Source organism: Ranitomeya variabilis, chromosome 6, assembly GCF_051348905.1.
Source record: "Ranitomeya variabilis isolate aRanVar5 chromosome 6, aRanVar5.hap1, whole genome shotgun sequence".
Taxonomy (NCBI): Eukaryota; Metazoa; Chordata; class Amphibia; order Anura; family Dendrobatidae; genus Ranitomeya; species Ranitomeya variabilis.
The window spans coordinates 537467922-537486903 of NC_135237.1; the positions used below are offsets into that span (position 1 = coordinate 537467922).

General features: G+C 40.7%; 1 protein-coding gene across 13 annotated transcripts in view; it reads left to right on the top strand.

Annotated features, from left to right (window-relative positions):
- Positions 1-18982, top strand: part of ENPP2 (ectonucleotide pyrophosphatase/phosphodiesterase 2) — a 203074-nt gene that overhangs the window by 150124 nt on the left and 33968 nt on the right. For 4 of the 13 annotated variants that reach the window (XM_077271135.1, XM_077271139.1, XM_077271134.1 and 1 more), the window contains exons 13-24: positions 539-661; positions 2752-2783; positions 4453-4580; positions 5485-5572; positions 5787-5874; positions 6544-6716; positions 7136-7184; positions 10460-10504; positions 11546-11602; positions 11874-11984; positions 14475-14611; positions 17910-18045. In XM_077271135.1, the coding sequence (XP_077127250.1) occupies positions 539-661; positions 2752-2783; positions 4453-4580; positions 5485-5572; positions 5787-5874; positions 6544-6716; positions 7136-7184; positions 10460-10504; positions 11546-11602; positions 11874-11984; positions 14475-14611; positions 17910-18045 (1167 nt within the window). The remainder of the gene's footprint in view (positions 1-538; positions 662-2751; positions 2784-4452; positions 4581-5484; positions 5573-5786; positions 5875-6543; positions 6717-7135; positions 7185-10459; positions 10505-11545; positions 11603-11873; positions 11985-14474; positions 14612-17909; positions 18046-18982) is intronic. The other 9 variants (XM_077271141.1, XM_077271136.1, XM_077271140.1 and 6 more) reach the window with 4 other exon arrangements.

Below are 18982 nucleotides of genomic sequence, written 5' to 3' on the forward strand. Positions count from 1 at the left end.
GTAAATGGTTAACTGCCGGAAAAGACACTTTTCCTACTGCAGCTGTTGGACAGATTCCAGCTATTTATTTTTGCTAGTATCAGCCACGACTGGAGGGATCTCACTTGTTGAGCCCCCTACCAAACATGGTCACCCAAGGGCAGGGCCTACAGTAATGTCCATATTCTCAAAGTGGTTAAAAACAGCTTTGGACTGATGAATTGAAATTTGTAGGTCTAGCACCAGGAGAGTAGTGCAGGCTCCCATCTGAAGAGATCGCCTCGTCACTGACGCACAATTTGATAAAAATTTAGAGCAAAAGCCCCAAATGTATAAATCATTCAATGTTGACTTATACCTTTTTTAACATATTAAACCATTTTAATAGTTTCCTTTAGTGTTCATGGTGTTCCTAAAAGGATAAATTGAGCATTTTTATGATCGTTAGGTTGGATGATCGTTCACCCAAATCAAGGACAAAATAATTAGAGTCCCTAATCAATAATGTTGTCAGGTTATCTGTTGGTCATTTTTTTTTTCTTGTAATTTTGCCCCCCAGGCATGGAGGAAGCAAACTGCGAAAGAACTGAATTTCTCACCTCCTATCTGAGCAATGTGGATGACTTTGTCTTCTTGCCCGGCTCTTTGGGGCGCATGCGTACCAAGAATAATATACCTAAACGTAAGTGAAGTGCAACCCGCTTGAAAGTCTGAAAATTTAAAAAAAAAAAATAATAATAATTTATGATCCCAATTTTAAAAGCAATAAAAAAAATCAACAAATCTTCCAGGTCTCAAAATTTAGGATAATTACTCGAATATCCTCTTCATTGTGTATTTGATTCTTTGCTCTTGCTTAGATTGGGCTTCTCCTTTACCCAAGTCATAGCAACAACAAAATTCAGAGCTTACTTTTCTTGTGAATGTGGATGAAAGGTCATTTTAACATACTGATCTTCTTAAAACTTTTGTTTAACCGTTTCATAATGTTTATTTAAAAAAAAAAAAAAGGTTCTTACTATTCAATGTGAAGACCTTGACTTGTGTTCCATGGTTGTGGTTGGTCCACCTCCATATCTATGCCGCTTTGGGTTTCATACACCTGGCCGCTCTCCACAGCGCATACTTTCCGTGATTAGTATTTGTGATCCTAGAGAGGTGGACATTGTATATAAGCAGGCACTTCGTCTTCCAGGTCAGTGTTGTCCTAAAGCTGTAGGAAACTTAAAGAAGAAAAAAATATCAGGCACATTCAATGCTCGTTCCTATGGCAGTAAAGGTGACCTGAGAGAAGTGTACTGTCATGTCTGTACTAGAAAAGTAGAGACTAGTGGTAAGTCCCTCCTCCATTTTCAATGCATTTCTAAGTCTTCCTTCAATGCATTGAAAATTGAAAGTGCTTCAAGCTATAACTTTTTACATATGACACTGATGCATTAGTGGTTAAAATAAGCTTCTGTGCTTTGAGCAGTTCATGGATCAATACTTAACATTGTATAGAGACTCAACAGTTGGTAAAAAATAACTGGATGGGATTGAGAAATGTTAAGTTGCTTTCTTGGTTCCTCATGGGCGTGACCCAGATTTGGCTTCCCTGATTGCAAAACTACAAATCCTTGCTGAGGGAAAGTTGGAAGGAGGACAACCGCCGTGGTTGGTGTAACAGTAGGCTGTTCCACATAGAGATAAAATTGGTATTAAAAGAGAATTCTTTTAAATGGGTTGTCCTATTTGGTACTTTTTTGGCACAATAATAGGATATGGCATAATTGTACGATAGATGTGAGTCTCAGAGCTGAGACGCCTATTGATCTTAAGAGCAGGGTTCCAGTTGTCATGGACAGAAGGGTGGCTACGCCACTCTCAATTTTTGCAGCACCTATAGAAACAGAAAAATAGAGCTGTGGCCCTCTCCTCCAGCTCGATGGGGATCTTGGCATTCACACCTGCATGTATCTCAATAACAAGTATTTAGCAGTCAGAAAAGGAAAAGTTACTGCGCATGCATGGCTCTCTCCATTCACTTCTATATAAGCTCTAAAACCAGCTGCGCTATGCAATTGTTGCACGCCACAATTTTTGTAGCGCCTATGGAAATGTTGAGTATGACAATGGCGCAACTTATGCTTATATAGAAGTGAATGGAAAGAGCTGTGCATGCACAGTAACTCCTCTGTTCCTGACTGCTGGGGCACAATTGTAGAGAAGCATGCAGGTCTGACCACTGAGATCATTATCAAGCATAAGAAAAGGGTCTCTGCTGTAGGAGACAGAGGGTTTGCTGCGCACGTGCAGCTCTTTTCAATTCTATACGTACTACGAAAATTGTACAATATGACAACTGCATAGCGCAGCAGTGTTGAGTGCTTAGATACAAGAGACTGGAGAGAGGCATACCGGCATTCCTGACTGTGGGGGCCTTGTTTTTGAGATAGATGGAAGTCCTGGTGCTGGAACCTGCCTCTATCGTGTAGATATGCCATAAACGTCCTATATGGGGTACACCTCTTTGTGACTACATTCCAATATTTCTTAAAGAGATTTATGGCTAAACAGGAAGGCTAAAGAATTGCAACTTGTGTGTGACCCTAACATTTTTCTAAGGAGACCACTCAGAAAAAAACTCAGGATTATACCACAGTTTACAAACGTCAACATTTTGCTCGTACTCTTATGTCAATGTTCCAATTTGATTCCAAAAAGTTCTGTTTTATGCCGTAATATACAAGATGTACTCATTGTCTCCTATCTTTTTTTAATTTTGCTTTTTAGATGATCCAAAAGTCATTGTTGCAAATTTAACGGTAAGAATCATTTGTTGTGTATGGAGATTTTTTTTTCAGAACGCTACATTTAGGCTATGTGCACACATTGCGGATTAGCCTTAGAAATTTCTGGTGCGGATTCTGCATGTCTTGGCAGAAAACGCAGCTGCAGATTTGTCACGTTTTTTGTGCGGATCCGCAGCGTTTTTGGTGCGGATTTTGTGCGGATTTACTGCGTTTTTTACCCCTGCGGATTTCTATAATGGAATGGGTTCAAAAACGCTGCAGATCCGCAAAAAAGAAGTGTCATGCTACGTCTTTAAATCTGCAGCGTTTCCGCACCGTCTTCACAGCGTTTTTTTCTCATTGATTTACATTGTACTGTAAACCAATTGCGGATCTGCAGCGTTTCTGCACCGCAAAAAACACTGTGGATCCGCAGCAAATCCGCAACATGTGCACATACCCTGAGACTACCGTAAGTTCACACTTTGTTCTCATTTAATAATACTAGTACCAAGTAAAACAGCTTTCTACTCTGAGTTTTCATTTTAGAAACAAAAAAGTTTTCTGATTTTTTTTTTTTTTGCACTTGTTTTGCTCTCCCCAATGAATGTTGGATAAAAACCTAAGAAAGGTCATGGGCCTCCAATCACTCTATGAAAGTGATAACTGTGTCTTTTTGGCCTCAATCTGTCTAGTATTAGACATCATGTTATGTGAGCAGAGTTTAAAGAGAACGTTACATCACAAAATGAAGTGTTACATTCCAGTTTTTATGTTTTGTTTTGTTTTTTTTTCATATTATGATCTGTATTACTGGGGTTATATTGGATTCAAACTTCTTTCAGGGAACGTAATGACGTATGTGCAGAAGTCGTTTTTAAGGGAGGGTTAAAGCAAGGGGATCATAGACTTCACCTATTGTGATCGGTTGATAATGTGTTATCCACTGCATGTTAAGGTGCTACCTGTCATCGCCATCCTTTCTGTGATGATTGAGACTTCTGAAAAGTTTTCTGTATTACAAAAAAAAAAAAAAAAAAAAGACGTAAAAGTCTAAAATAGCCCCAATGGCTAATGTGAAAATTGCAAGATTTCTAATTTTGTTTTTTTTTAGAAATACATATGTAATATAAAAAATATATTTCCATAAATTAAAAAAAAATAATAATCTAATTTTCCGGTGGCACATTCTCTTTAAAGGAATAAATCTATAGGATCACTTGCTATTCAATGGGTGTCCACTGCTGGGATTCTGACCAATCCCAAGAATGAGACCGTGAAATGCGAGCAGTGGTGCAGCCATGTTCACCACCCCTGTATTCATTTTCTGTGAGGCTGCTGGAGATAGTGCAATAAAGCCCAAAAACAATGGATTTCGCACCATTCCAAAGGGCTTTTTCTGAGCCCTGTCCATGGAATCAGTGGGGGTCCCAGCTGTCTGCTTCCACATTCATCAGGATATCCACTTTCATATGGATAGGAAAAAACATTCAATTTGAAAATAGCCCTTTGTGAGAAAAAATGAATAAATATTAGCTGTTTAAAATGTCCATCGTCTGGATATAAACGTTATAGTTTCATTTTAGTGATAACAAACAAATGAATTGAAAATAGCGATGAGTCAAAACACATATTTTGTAGATTCTTTGTTCCTTTTGAAAAAAAATGTAAAAAATAACAATTTGCTGTTTTTATTCTCCAGTGTAAGAACAAAGATCAGCACTTTAAGCCGTATCTGAAGCAACATCTTCCAAAGAGGCTACACTATGCCTATAACAGAAGGATAGAGGACATTCATCTGCTGGTGGACCGGATGTGGCATGTCGCAAAGTTAGTCATTGCTCCAGTAAAAAATATTACATAATCAAATTGATTGCTGAATTGAGGAATAAAAAAATGTAATTTTTTTTTTTTTTTTTATATCTGGAACTGAAACTCTACCAAGACTACATGAATTCAGCTTTACAAACTATACATTATTTAGGAAAGTGATCATATGCCAAAGATGAATGAGGATGTGAGCCCACTTACTCTACTCCTAATTAAAATCTGTAATTTTTGTTTTTGGCAACGTTGGACTGCTGAGAACCACTTTTGTCCCCCCACCCCATCTGAATAGAACGGCAGAGATCGATGGAAACCAAGTATGTGAGCGGGTGTATATAAACGATTGGCTCCGCCACGAAGCACTGATCATTTATATCCACCTTGTCACCTGCTTGGTTTCCATCTATCTCTGTCCTTCTCTAGCTCTATGAAAGCAGAACTGTCAATCAAAGAAGAGGCGGTGGAGATAGAAGGAAAACAAGGAGGTGGGAAGGTATGATTGGCCCCACCATGAGGCACCGAGCGGTGGGACTTCGTTTGAACAGTCATTGTGGGCTCACAAGGTACAGATGCATGATGCACCCTTGGTGTGACCAAATAGTTCAGTGCACCTTCCTACCTACTTGTTTTCCATCTATCTTCTCTTCTTTAGCGCTATAAAGTCAGAGCTGTTAATCAAAGAATAGAGGGGAGTTTGGAGATAGATGGAAAACAAGAAGGTGGGAAGGTGCACTTCAATGTTTGGCCATTCCAACGGTGCCCTGAGCACCGGTACTTGTTTAGAACAGTCATTCTGTACTGACGGTCACTTTTGATAGGGTCTTTTTAACATTAAATGCATTCAGACATCCAAAATGTAGCAGTTCTTTTTGCCGTTCGCTAACCTTAAGTCCTTTCTTTCACCCAGAAAACAAGTGGATGTATACAGAAAGTCGTCCGGCAAATGCAGCTTCCAAGGAGACCACGGCTATGACAACAAGATAATCAGCATGCAGGTACCGAAAAGGGAACAACGTTGGGAGCTTTGATTCAATAGCTGATAACCTGACGAGACAATGAATGCCCATCTAGTAAACTAGAATGTTTTGATATTTTTTGGCAATTATCTGGTCGGTTTTATTTCAGGTGAAGGGCATTTTGTTGTTTTACTAAACTTTCAGTTTTAAGAAAATTGTAATTTTTCATTTCTTGGATGTCTTTTTCTTCCAGACTGTTTTTATTGGCCACGGACCTTCATTTAAATTTAAGGCCAAAGTTCAACCATTTGAAAACATAGAGCTGTACAACGTCATGTGTGGTAAGTGACCGTCCCACCATTTCTTCTAGTTTTAATATTATACCCGTGGCTTATTCTTGCACTGAAATTCTTTAAATTTGGTTAACTTTAAAAAAAACACACAAAAAAACCCCCAGTAATATTTGTGCCCTGTGCAATCATTTATTGGTAAAGGGATGTTTACGATGGGTTACGAATAACTGAAGGTGATCTGCTTCTGCCAGCCATCAGTTAGCACAATGCTGCAGTGCCATGTATGGTGCTGTCCCTCCAGCTGATCGTTATAATTGCTTGGCAGCCTGATATTAATGATCTATTCTCATGTCGATCGCACATGTCAAATTTTGGACTGCCTATCACATCGTTCTCCCTGAGACAAGATGCCCAAAGGAGCATTGCCCAAGATGGTGCTCCTATGTATGGGAGAGTCTGCTGAGATGGCAGTTGACCAAACCATTGTCCAAAGCATCGTTTGGCCAACAGACCTCTAAATTCCAGTTTCATCCCACTTTCCATATAATCAAGTTCCATGTTGTCTTCACCATGGTTGTTGAACCCTTTCTGATGGATGGGTGCCAAATAAAAGGGGCAGGGAAGTGAAGCTCTGGGCACATTTTTGCTGTCCAACTTCAGTCCTATCTGTATGTGCTTCCCTATATGCCATTTTTTCATGACCTTCTGTATCATCAGATCTTTTGGGTTTGAAACCTGCCCCCAACAATGGGACTCATGGAAGTCTAAATCACCTCTTACGAGCAGCATCTCACAAGCCAGCAACACCTGATGAAGTCTCCAAACCAGTGCCTATAGTCCTTTCTCAATCCACTGTAAATGAAGAACTTGGGTGTTCTTGTGATGACAAGGTAAAGGCCAACAAATGTCTGCTCTTACTTTTGTATGTGGTACACAGTGTTGCTCAGAAACTTCTAAGTTGGAGTTAAAGTTTCTCTTACTCTTTTGAGACGAGCCAGCCCCCTTCAAACACATCATTAACACTCGGGGAGAAGGAAGAAGCTCTCTGCCAATGAGGGAACATCTTGAGAAGCTCCACATGATGGAGTCTGAATTTAAGCCATCGATTAATAGTGTCTCTGGTTTGCCTTATATGAAGACCCCTGTGTGAAGCTTTGTAGGGGGTCACACACTGATTTTTGGAGTGGCCTTCTACCAATGGTGCCTGAGAGAGTGTTTTATTGTCTTCCTTTTTTTTGTTTGTTTTTTTTAGCAGAACAATTTTGTCAAATCATAACTTTTTTTCTAATATTTTATCTTTCATATGAAGAATAAGGCTGAGGAGTTGAATAAACGACTATATCTTAAAGGAATTGACGGTAAGAAAGAAAGGGTGTGATTACTTAATAATTACATATAATGGATCCAGTCTTTGTCAGATAGAAAGGGTAGTGCAATAACTTTATCTTTTAATAAACCATTAAAGGGAACTTATCACCCCCAAAAATCAAAGGTGAGCTAAGCCCACCAGCATCAGGGGCTTATCTACAGCATTCTGTAATGCCGTAGATAAGCCCCCGATGTCTCCTGAAAGATAACAAAGAGGTTAGATTATACTCACCCAGGGGCGGTCCCAGCCCGGTTCTGGTCCGATGGGCATCGCGGTCCGGGGCCTCCCATCTTCTTACGATGACGTCCTCTTCTTGTATTCACACTGCGGCTCCGGCGCCGGCGTACTTTGTCTGCCGTGTTGAGGGCAGAGACAAGTACTGCAGTGCGCAGGTGCCGGGAAAGGTCAGAGAGGGCCAGCGCCTGCGCACTGCAGTACTGGTGGGCTTAGCCTAGCTGATGCTGGTGGGCTTAGCTCACCTTCGATTTTGGGGGTGACAGGTTCCCTTTAAAAGGTACCAAGACACAACAACACATATATAATTAGAACCTTAAAAAGACCTGTCAACCAAATTATCAGGCTATGATAAGGCACCAATTGTCTGCAGTTGACTACCTATGCCAGTAGAAAAAACAGAAAAGCTCCAAAGCCAAGATTAAAATGAACTCCATATTATAGAATTATGGGCTTAGTGTGCGAATCCCCCTTCCAACTCTTTTCATGTCATTCAACCATTTCTTCACCCTTTTGGTTGAAAACCGTACAGTTCCTCTGGAGTTGTGTAGTTGTGAACTGATTTTCAACACCCTGTGATAGGACCAGAGGTTGAGCCTTTTTCTTCATGACTTCTATAATACAGATACCATTGCTCAATTAGGGCAATGTGTCATTGTATTGAATCTTAATTCTTTAAATACTCACACGTTGATTTCCTTAATTTTTTTGCAATGTCTATTTTGGCCCAGTTTACAGAATTGTCTACCAACTTATTATTTCATACATTGACTGTAGCCATAGGACAAAATCAAGAGAACAAAAATGGGATATCAACCACTAAATATTTCTAGCTGAAGTATGTTCACCATACATTTTGTCCATCTTGGGCTCCCACAAGAAGATTTTTTTTTTATATATATATATTTTCATGTTCTCTGTAGAACTCCTTGATTTATCTCAAACTTTCAATATATTAAAACATGACGACACATTGAAAAGTTTCAAATTTGTGCAAAGAATGTACCGAGGTCGACAGATACTTCTAGGCATAACTGTCTGTGATTTTGAGATCCATTATGTCTAAAAGGCGTTTTAAATAAAAAGAAATACAAAAAGAAATCCTACTTCTAAAATCTCCATTCTAATGTTTCAGCATGGCTTTGTGCAAGCCATAGTTGTAATGTATTATCATATTTTATTATACACTTGGAGAGCACCATTGATTACATGGTGCTGTACATGTGGAAATGGTTACCAAACAAACATGTATAAATTACATTGAACAAACTAACAGTGGACGACTGGTTCAGAGGGGGAGAAGACCTTGCAGTCATGGGCTGACAATCTACATGGAGTAGAAGGAGACAGCAGGTCTGGGGGATTGCAGCAGTTCTGGTAGTACTGAGGTGGCAGTGGTATTATTGCAGGCTGTAGACCTTCCAGAAGAGATGAGTTTTCAGGTTCCGTCTGAAAGTTCCAAATGTGTAAAACAATTGGACGTGTTGAGGCACTGAGTTCTAGAGAATGGGAGATGCTCAAAAGTCTTTGAGGCGATTGGAGAGCAGAGAAGAGAAGCGGATCTTGTGAGCATGGATGTTAATTGTGGGGTGAAGGTATCAGGAGATAAGTTACAAGTCTGTTCATAATCTGTCTCCTCGATACTTCATACTTCTAAGTCATTGTTAATAGTTAAAATAGGATTCATTGGAGAATAGAAAGCCAGTGAAGAGATTGGCAGAGCAGAGAGGCAGAGGAGTAGATAGAGGAGAGGTGGATTAATTAGGCAGCAGAGTGAACGATGGACTGGAGAGGTGCGAGAGTGTTAGTTGGAGGAGGATATTGCGGTAGTCATGGCAGGAACTAGGGACGTACAGTGACATTTTAGTAGGTTGAGGGTTGTAGAAGGAACAAATTCTGGAAATATTGTTGAGTTGAACGTGGCAAGAGATGGCAAGCGCTTGGATGTGTGGTTTGAAGCGAAGGGTATAGTCAAAGGTTACTTCAAGAAAGCGGACTTGTGAGATGGGAAAGTGTGATGTCATTTATAGTGAAAATAGATCAGGAACGGGGGGGGGAGATGGCGGAAAGATGATTAGTTTGGGTTTGTCCACAATGAGTTTTAGTAAGCGTGATGAGAAGGAGGATATGGCTGATGGACACTTTGGGATTCTGGACCACAGAGAGGTAGATTTGAGTGTCATCAGCATATAGATGGTACTGGAAGCCATGGGACTTTGCGTTGCCTCAGGCCAAAGGTATAGATGGAGAAGAGTATGGGTCCCAGGAGTCAGACAGAGCCTTGAGGGACACAACAGAGGGAGGGAGGTAGAAGAAGTATGGGAATGGGAGATGCCAAATGTGGGGTTCGGGAAGTATGAAGAGATCCTGGAGAGGGCATGGTCTTTGATACCAAGTGAGTTATACATTGCTAATGAGAAATGCCTGTAAATGTCATACTGTGCTTTTGCGCATAACATCTGGGAGAAGTCACCTTAAAAAGTAACTAAACTTTTTTTTATTCATTTATCCTCCAGACTTTGCAAATGTATTAATTTTTGTATTGGCCTTCTATAACCTTATTTTGCTTTCTTCTCTCCAAACACATTGCCGCAGTGACGTTTTAATACTCGGTTCATGCTGCTTTCACCTGCTGCTCAGTAAGATCTGTACACAACATTGAAGCAGTCTGAGTATGAACATGGGGAGCAGACGAGGTTCAGACTGGGAAGTCTTGTCCGGACTGCTTGAACATGGTGTGCCTTCTTGCCGAGCAGATTTTGAAATATGCATCAAAGGAGCATAAACTGGACATTGAAACAGAATTTGCTGCTCGTATGGATTTTATGGTCCGAAGGAGGAACAAATTTTACCTCCTAGAGATTTAATCGCTAATTTAAATACACACGGAGAATGGTTCTCCTCTCCCTCTGATCCACATTATTCAATGGACCATAGGCAGTAATAGACAATTTTTAAAGATTCTCCTTGAAAGCAACCATTGCTGACCAGGACCCTACATTAAATCCCTCTTCCCTTATTCACTCTTAGTCAATCTTACCTTGCTGGACGACATGGATTATGCATATTTTATAGGTATATCTGCTTTGTGTGTTTTAACAGTACTTGGATTAATAAGAATAATTTACTTTGGACTAATCATTTTCTATTTAACAACAAGATTAAGAAATTTTGTTAAAACCGTTAATCTTGGTGTAGCGGACCTGGCTTATTCTGTGTGGTGTGACTGGTGGTTAGAATATATACTGTATTTAATAAAAATAAGATGCCGGTTGTGTAGCATCCTCATTCCGAGAAATGTACAGTCTTTATCCATAGGGTTATACCCCCAATTCAGTCCCATGTTAATTCTATAATATGACAGAGTCATAGCTTGAAGCTCCTCAACCCCAGTTCAAAACTGTAAACAAACTCCATGTTTATCATGAACCATTTGGAAGTGTGGATTTTGGACACCAAGCTCCAGGCTGCTTCCTCTACACCCCCTGATTATACAATATATTTGTTACTGAGTTAACTTTACAGAAGCTGAGCATGAGCTCATTCACCTGTCCTATCAGTCGCAGAGTTAACATTTACCTTTATGCTTTGTACACAACAGCCAAGCTAAGCAGTCATGTTATGGTTTGCAGTCACCACTATTACATTTTTAATTTCTTAAATTTCGCAGGACCACCCCCTCCTCCTCCCCTCCTTCCTCCCCAAAAAATCTATAAACTGCATTTGTCACAAATTCTTCTCAATTTACAATACTAAATGCATTATAACCACTAAACGAACAAGTAACAGTGATAATGCTACAGATTTAATTAATAGAATTAATATTGTTGTACCAGAAATGCCGGCCCCTTTAATCTCCACTGACCTCATCCACATGTCTCTGGGTTTCATTTCTGCTACAATGATCGATCGAGAGATTCTCAATTACTAGGCCGATGGACATCCTGAACCATCTGGTTGACTCCTAGAGTTTGTACCCTCCACTCATTCTGTGTTTATTCCTGGCCTAGATGACTTGTTTCACCTTTCTGTTGTAGGATCTCCTCATATTACATTTTATTTTTTATCTTTTATATCCTTTTCAATTAATTTTTCTGTATCTGTTTGTATTGACAGATGTGGCAGTAGATGAACTTAGCAATGAGATTAAGGAGGTGCCACCAAGAAATACAGGTTTGTTAATTAATTATTGATGTTGACTTACCCGTTCTGTTAGTCCATGCTCCCTGTTCCTTCCATCTTTGTGTTTTTGTGCATCATGGTTTTCCGAAACCATGTGCCAACCCCTTGTTCTGCTGTGTCTTCCCTGTGGTGACTGTTTGGGTAACCTTGTGACAACCCCCTGTTCCCTGTGTCTTACCTGTGGTGACGGTGGGAGTAACAGACTTCTGCAGTATATGACTTGTCACGTTGTCATTTTTCTTTCTTTAATCTTAAATTAAAGGGGCTGCACTTGAGAGGTTAATTGGTAGCTCAGAAGAAGCAGCCTTAAGTACTTCTTCATTGGAAAACCTGCAAGAGATGTCCTCAGGAGTGTCAGTGACGAGCAGAGCTGGTGAGCCTTTGAAACTAAACCTTTAATGGCTGTCCAGCTCTTGAATACCAGATGAAACTAACACATCTTCCGTTTTAGATATGTAAAGATTGGGTTACGTTAAAATATGTCTACACTTTGGTTCTAGGAACTGTGGTATTAAACATTATTAAGGCAAGGGCGTTCACTATCGTGGGAGGGACCTATCGTGTTTACACCCACGTATAGAATAGGATCTCCCCCTCCCAACTCCGCTATGAACCTGAACTATCAGAAATTCCACCCCAATTCGGCACAGTACTCGCATACTGTCTCTATCTTCGATGCTCCATATATTCTTTGACTGTCCTTAAGCCAACATTATGAATTTCTGATTTCGTTGCTTATAATTTGTATGGGGCTGACGCGTTTTGGTGCATTAATCACAATCTAAAGCATTGCATCACATGTTATATCTGTTCATGGATGAGGTCGTTAAAAATGGATGTGATTTGTGATACAATGCCATAAAAAATTTAACATCTTTGTCTTTCATATTAGACTATTTATTTTATATAATGTGTGACTGCAAACCATAATGTTATAAAATCACTTTTAGCACAATGGCTTTTTTAACTTGGTATGAGGTGGATGTGGCGGTCGGTATAATGTCTCTCGGTATGAGCGGTAATGAACTTATTGAATTTAAAAAAAAAAATAAAAAAAAAAATTGACACAAAGGGTGGAAAAAAAAGTTAAGTAAAAAGTTGGAAAGGGAGCAGGGAAGAAAGCTAAAATAGATCAAGCAGATTGAGATGTGGTGAACTGTGATAGAAAGATGTGAATGTTAGGAATTGTGATAGGTTATAAATGGAGAAAGTAATTGTAAACAGTAAAAAAAAAAAATGGATGGAGATGAAAGAAAGTTAAGACAAGTGAGATTTGAACTTGTCTCAAGGTGGAATCGATAGAACTCAAGCTGGGAAGATTAATATGTGTGGTTATGTGAAAATCCAGAGTGAAGTGGAGAAAAGAAAAAATAACTTGTGAGGGATTTTATATAGCTGGTTTGGAATCGCACAGCTATTCCATCCCGTAGCCTAGCCCCCCTAAACATGCTAGTTTTTAGTTTTGCCAATTCAAAGGAACAAATCTTCAGACCTAATATAGTGGAAAAATAGAGAAGACAAACACTTTGACACTTTTTGTATCTCGAGGAAAAATATCCTTCTACATCAATGAGATACTTTTCTCATGGAGTCTAATAATGAACTTTTCTCCCTTCATTGTGCCATGCCGCCTGCAATCTCTCAGCCTCATTGTCTTATCTATTCCGAGATAAATTGGAAATAGACATTTGTACGCGGCAAATTGTGGACCTAAGCCCTAAACGCCACCACCCTCAAATACAGAATCTCTGTTCTGATCTAATTTTGCAAATTTAGCTCTCTAAAGCCCAAAGCCGTTCGTGTGTTAATGTAGGATACAGTTGTCAGTTGGCGTGAAACCTGATTTATGTATTTATTTTTTAATTTTTCAGTAATATGAGGCACTTATCCCATAGAAAAGGGCAGACAGCCCGGTGTCTCATATCCACAGAGATGAAACAACACTTTATGCTTATGTTAGCAGTACCCAGGGCACTTTTTTATGTTTAACATTCTGACCGTTAGAGGCGATCATCACCTGCAAAGTTTTTACAGTATTTTTTTTGTTTTTCTACAGAAAAAGCATGTTCTGTTGGGAGTAAAAAACCGTGTTTAAAACCCAGGGGTTTTTGCTGCAGGTTTTTTTTTTTCTTGCAGTGTGTTTGACCTTTTTTTTATTGCAATCAATGGCTGCAAAAACAGTGAAAAAACTGACCTTGCTGCAGATTTAAAAAACGCGGCACTGCTCTAATTCGGTAAGGAAAAAAATGTGTATGTGTGTGGGATTTCTGAAATATTACAGCTTTTACTGGTACTGTACAGCTTCTATTCTGCAGAAGAAAACACAGCAAACACACTGCATGGGAACACAGCCTTAAAGTGCTTAATGCCTTCTTTGTAATGTGTATTCTGAGCTCCCTGATGGTAACTACCAAGGCCAGATGTTAGTTCTTGCAGTAGGTTGGTGGGTATATGTAATATATATCATATAACATATATATATATATATATGTGTACCGTATATGTGTGTGTATGCATATATACTTGTGTGTGTAACCAACAAGCACTATGCCTTCTTCAACTACTAAGTTTGCGCCTCTTTGAAGCAAAGTATTTGTTACATAGCCAGTCTGTGTGCGTCAGTGTGTTTCTGTACTATTCCATTGCGGCGGAAAAGCTTATATCCCTATTGTATTGCGACGCCTTTTTGTTTCTCACGCTTATGGTAGATCACACCCAGGTATTGCACACCCAGGTCATTTTGGGTAGCTCATGGATGGAGCTTGTGTACCTTACATGCTGGTTACCTTATTCTCTGTATTGGCTTTGTGTTGTGTATGTGCCTCAGTTTGATGTTTGCTTTGCACCTTTTCTGTGCTTTCAGACAAAAACCTCTTGTATGGGCGACCAGCGGTTTTATTTAAAACCAAGTACAGTGTGCTTCATCACAGCGATTTTGTAAGTGGCTACAGTGAATCCTTGCAGATGCCTCTCTGGACATCGTATACGGTGTCAAAGCAGGTCAGTATGCCATAGCTGGTCCAACTGTATCACACTGTGCAGCCTAGTGGGTTAAGCTTTCACTAAAAGTGGAATTGTCACAAAATCAAATATGTTTTGCTCTTCAGTATTCAGGTTTGTTTTTTTTTGTTTTATCCTTCATACAGTTCCAGATATATGGGCCTTGAGTTAAAGGGCCACTGTCACCCCCCCCAGCCGTTATAAACTAAAAGAGCCACCTTGTGCAGCAGTAATGCTGCAGTCTAACAAGGTGGCTCTTTTAGTTTTTAATTAAGTTATTACCTCAATAAAGCGTTTTAAAAATTGGCCACAAATACCAGATTTTGTACCTGGAGGTGGTCCGAAGCGTCCTGTATGAATCTCCCAACTGCCGTCACTCTTCTCTTCAGGGGCGATGGTCGCCGCCCCCTTTGCGGTGTTTCTTCTTAAATCCGGCGCCTGCGCTGTGCGTGCCTGCCTGGGGCAGGCGCAGTCTTCATTGTCAGTCACAGCTCAGACGCAGGGTGCCTGACTGCGCCTGTGCGGGCAGTGCGGCCACCCTGTTCCTGAATCCCCGCCCCGCACTGTGTTATTCATTATGCACAGTGCGGGGCTGGGGTTCCTGGGCATGCGCACTGCGCTTGTCAGACGCTCCCCCGGTCCCCCGCCTTCCAGCATTGCCGGAATATACAAGTTTCATTGCCGACGTTTTGAACAGCCACAAAGAACAACGCTGGAAGGCGGGGGACCGTCTGACAAGCGCAGTGCGCATGCCCAGGAACCCCAGCCCCGCACTGTGCATAATGAATAACACAGTGCGGGGTGGGGATTCAGGAACAGGGTGGCCGCACTGCCCGCACAGGCGCAGTCAGGCACCCTGCGTCTGAGTGTGACTGACAATGAAGACTGCGCCTGCCCCAGGCAGGCACGCACAGCGCAGGCGCCGGATTTAAGAAGAAACACCGCGAAGGGGGCGGCGACCATCGGCCCTGAAGAGAAGAGTGACGGCAGTTGGGAGATTCATACAGGACGCTTCGGACCGCCTCCTGGTACAAAATCTGGTATTTGTGGCCAATTTTTAAATTGCTTTATTGAGGTAATAACATAATCAAAAACTAAAAGAGCCACCTTGTTAGACTGCAGCATTACTGCTGCACAAGGTGGCTCTTTTAGTTTATAACGGCTGGAGGGGGTGACAGTGGCCCTTTAATGCTAAGTTTAAGTTCTTTAACAATAGGGCGGTGCTCACAGGGTATGAAGACTAAACACACTCCCCCAAAGGATCCTGTGGGCCACAGAACTTGGCACTAAATAAAAAGGTTCATGTGTCTGGAACCATAGGGCAGATTCAAAACAAACAAAATAAAAAAATACACAAATTAGTCATGGAAGCAGAAGGAATAAAAGATAAAAACTGGTCATTTTTTATTAGATCTTCTCTTACTTAATGTCTCATGCACATGGCCTTTGTACTGCTCCATACAACATCTGAGCTATTACGGGGCACACCAATACATCCAAGATGTCCACCATACCTCTGTATGCCACCTATTGTATGTTATCAGCTTGCATGTGTGGAGATGCGGAGACCCCATCATACTTATGAAGACTGAAGCAGCATTTACACTGCAAGATAATTATGAACAACAGTTGTTAAGAACGCTCGTTTCCCGATTTATTTTGCCGTGTAAACAGTCTGCCGATCCCTTGATGAACGTGCAAAACTCTCGTTCATTGGGTGAAATGATCGTTTGCCCAGCGGAAAAGATAATTTTCAGTGGCGCATCGTCCTGTGTAACCAGGACTCACCCTGCCGAGAACAATGGCAGTGTGAGTCCTGGCATCCTTTCCTTTGGGCTGCCTGTTTAAACAGGCAGTCAAACAATTGCTGATCGGTATAAGTTTGCAGATCGGCAGTCTTATTGTGCTGCAATTGCTTCATGTAAACAGCCCAAAACCCAACTCTTCTCAAACTCTACCCCCTGAATGATCCTTACTTAGGGCTTTTGAGAGAAAACAGTAATAAGATCTTTGGTGGTCTTTAGGAAGTTAAGACAAATGCCTCTTCCCTCTCAGAGGTTCAGCGGTTCCAATTGGCTCTCGGCCCCACTGCCTGTCAAGGTTGAAGGGCCCCCTTTCCATAAATATGCTTTTTTGTTTTGTTCCTGCAGTATAGTATCTTCTTGCCTGTATATAAATCTCATCTATTCAGACAAGTGAGCGTGGTCAGCAACTCTTGGGCTTCTTCATGATGACCATGTTGACCTAGATAAAAAGACTGGATTTATATAACGAGAAGATGAGGCCATATCTCCAGAATGGAGAGGCGCAGGAACAAAATAAAAACATTGTCGGATTCGGGAGATCAACATTTTCACCAGGTAAAAATGTATATATTTATTGCGAGTCAGAAGTATTCGGTATATATTTCAGTGTACTTGCCAACTGAAAAAGAGGAAAATGTCAGCTCATCCATATGGAGATCCGATGCATGGAAACTTTCGATGCTGCAAGAGAAGCAAATGGAGGAAGGGATAATCCAGCGTCAATATCTGTAAAAAAACAATTAAAAAAATCAGACTTTATTAAGAAAATATTACGGTTGCAATTCCAGTACCGAACATAACTATCAAACATGTTTCAGGCTGCTGTCTTTACATGGAATGACTAAAGTCTGAAACGCGTTGGCTAGTTATGTTTGGTCCTGGATTTTCGACTTTTCTTAATATTTTATTTGAATCTTATTGAAGATCCTGACACTGAATTCTTCTTCCCACTGTACTTGCCAACTCTTCCAGAATGTCCAGTAGGCTCCTGGATAAAGGTGTCAGAGTTGTATCCTGGGATGGTGCATCATCGGACTCTGCACTGGTATCCAGTTACATAAACTGGGCTATAAGGCGGCAGGGCTTGCAAAAAAGGGTCGTTTTCATATTTTTAAATGTGATTTTTTTTTTTTTTACATTGGTTTAACTTTTCATTTGTTGGAATAGAAATTTGATTTCTATCCACTTGAATCCACTTGGGTCTATGCTGATTATCAGCAGCCGTTCTGAGCAGGAAGTGCAGCAGGGTAAATCATGGGGAAGGGACAGAGCAGCATTTTGATGATGCAATACATGGATACCTGACAACCCAGCTGAGATGCAGCCACTGACCATCGCTTGGAGCATCCTCTCCTAGGCTGCGTAGGACGACATGGCGCATAGTAGGTTGGGGGCTCTGAAGCTGATTTTACGGTTTTCCCTGGAGCGTCGCGTTATGACTCTGTCTGATGTACAGTGCAATAAGAGGCCATTATATTTTTCTCCTGACACAGGCTGAAGTATCTGGCATCCCGGATTATTTATCGAATTGTGTAAGGCTGGACCCACGCATTTCTCCAGGCAACAGTCAGAGCTGTTCTGCTTACAAGGCAGATAAACAGATGTCCTATGGATTCCTCTTCCCACCTCGTGAGTGTTCTCTCGGCATCATGAGATATATTTGTGCGTATTTGGTATTTAATTAACCTTGTAACATGGCCTGATTATTTTCTGCTGCTGTCAGTTGTAGCTCAGATGAGATAACAGCTTCACGTTTTTTCTAAATGTTCTGGGTCAGAGGCTACAAACTATGAAATGTTTACAATAGAGAAGAAAAGGGTTTGAATGGTTTGCATCTCTTTTTTTTTTTTTTTTTTCTCCCTATTACTCGGGATGTTGCAGTCTGACTCCATTCCAATGAATGAGATGCAGCTGCAGTACCACACATAGCCTGGCGACAAGAGTGGAGCCATTTCTGGGAAATAATAGAACACCTGTTTATAGATAATAAAGGATAGTCCTGCACTCGTTTCTGATACCTGTTGCAATATATATTTTCTTCAAGTGGATGTATGTTTCTGGCATAAATCCGAATCAAGTGAGTGAGTATATTGCCCCTCATGTCCCTACTCTTGTAGAGATCCGGATGTCCTATTTACACCACCTCTTGTTTAATTGTGGTTCCTCTGGTGATCAGCCGTTTTTACAGAGGGTATTATATGGGTGAAGGACACTTTTGTGATGACCGCGAGGCCTAATGAGGCAAACATTTTTAAGGATATCTGAGGAACCTTTCCTAAAATTCTCACAGTTGTACTAAACCCGCTATGTGCCATCACTCTCCATAACACAATTTCCTTTTCTTAGGAAATTTACACAATGAGTTAAATTTAGTCCCGATTCTCCAAGATCGGCAGTCTTCATGCTGGTCTTAATCAGGGGGTGATGGGGAAGGATGGAATTTTTATGTCTCTTAATGAATCAAGAACATCTGATGAGAGGCGTGTGCCTCTGTGTGAGTCCTGACATAAATCTTACTCCAGTCTCTGCTGCAGATATACGGTAGCTCTGGCAAAAATTAAGAGAC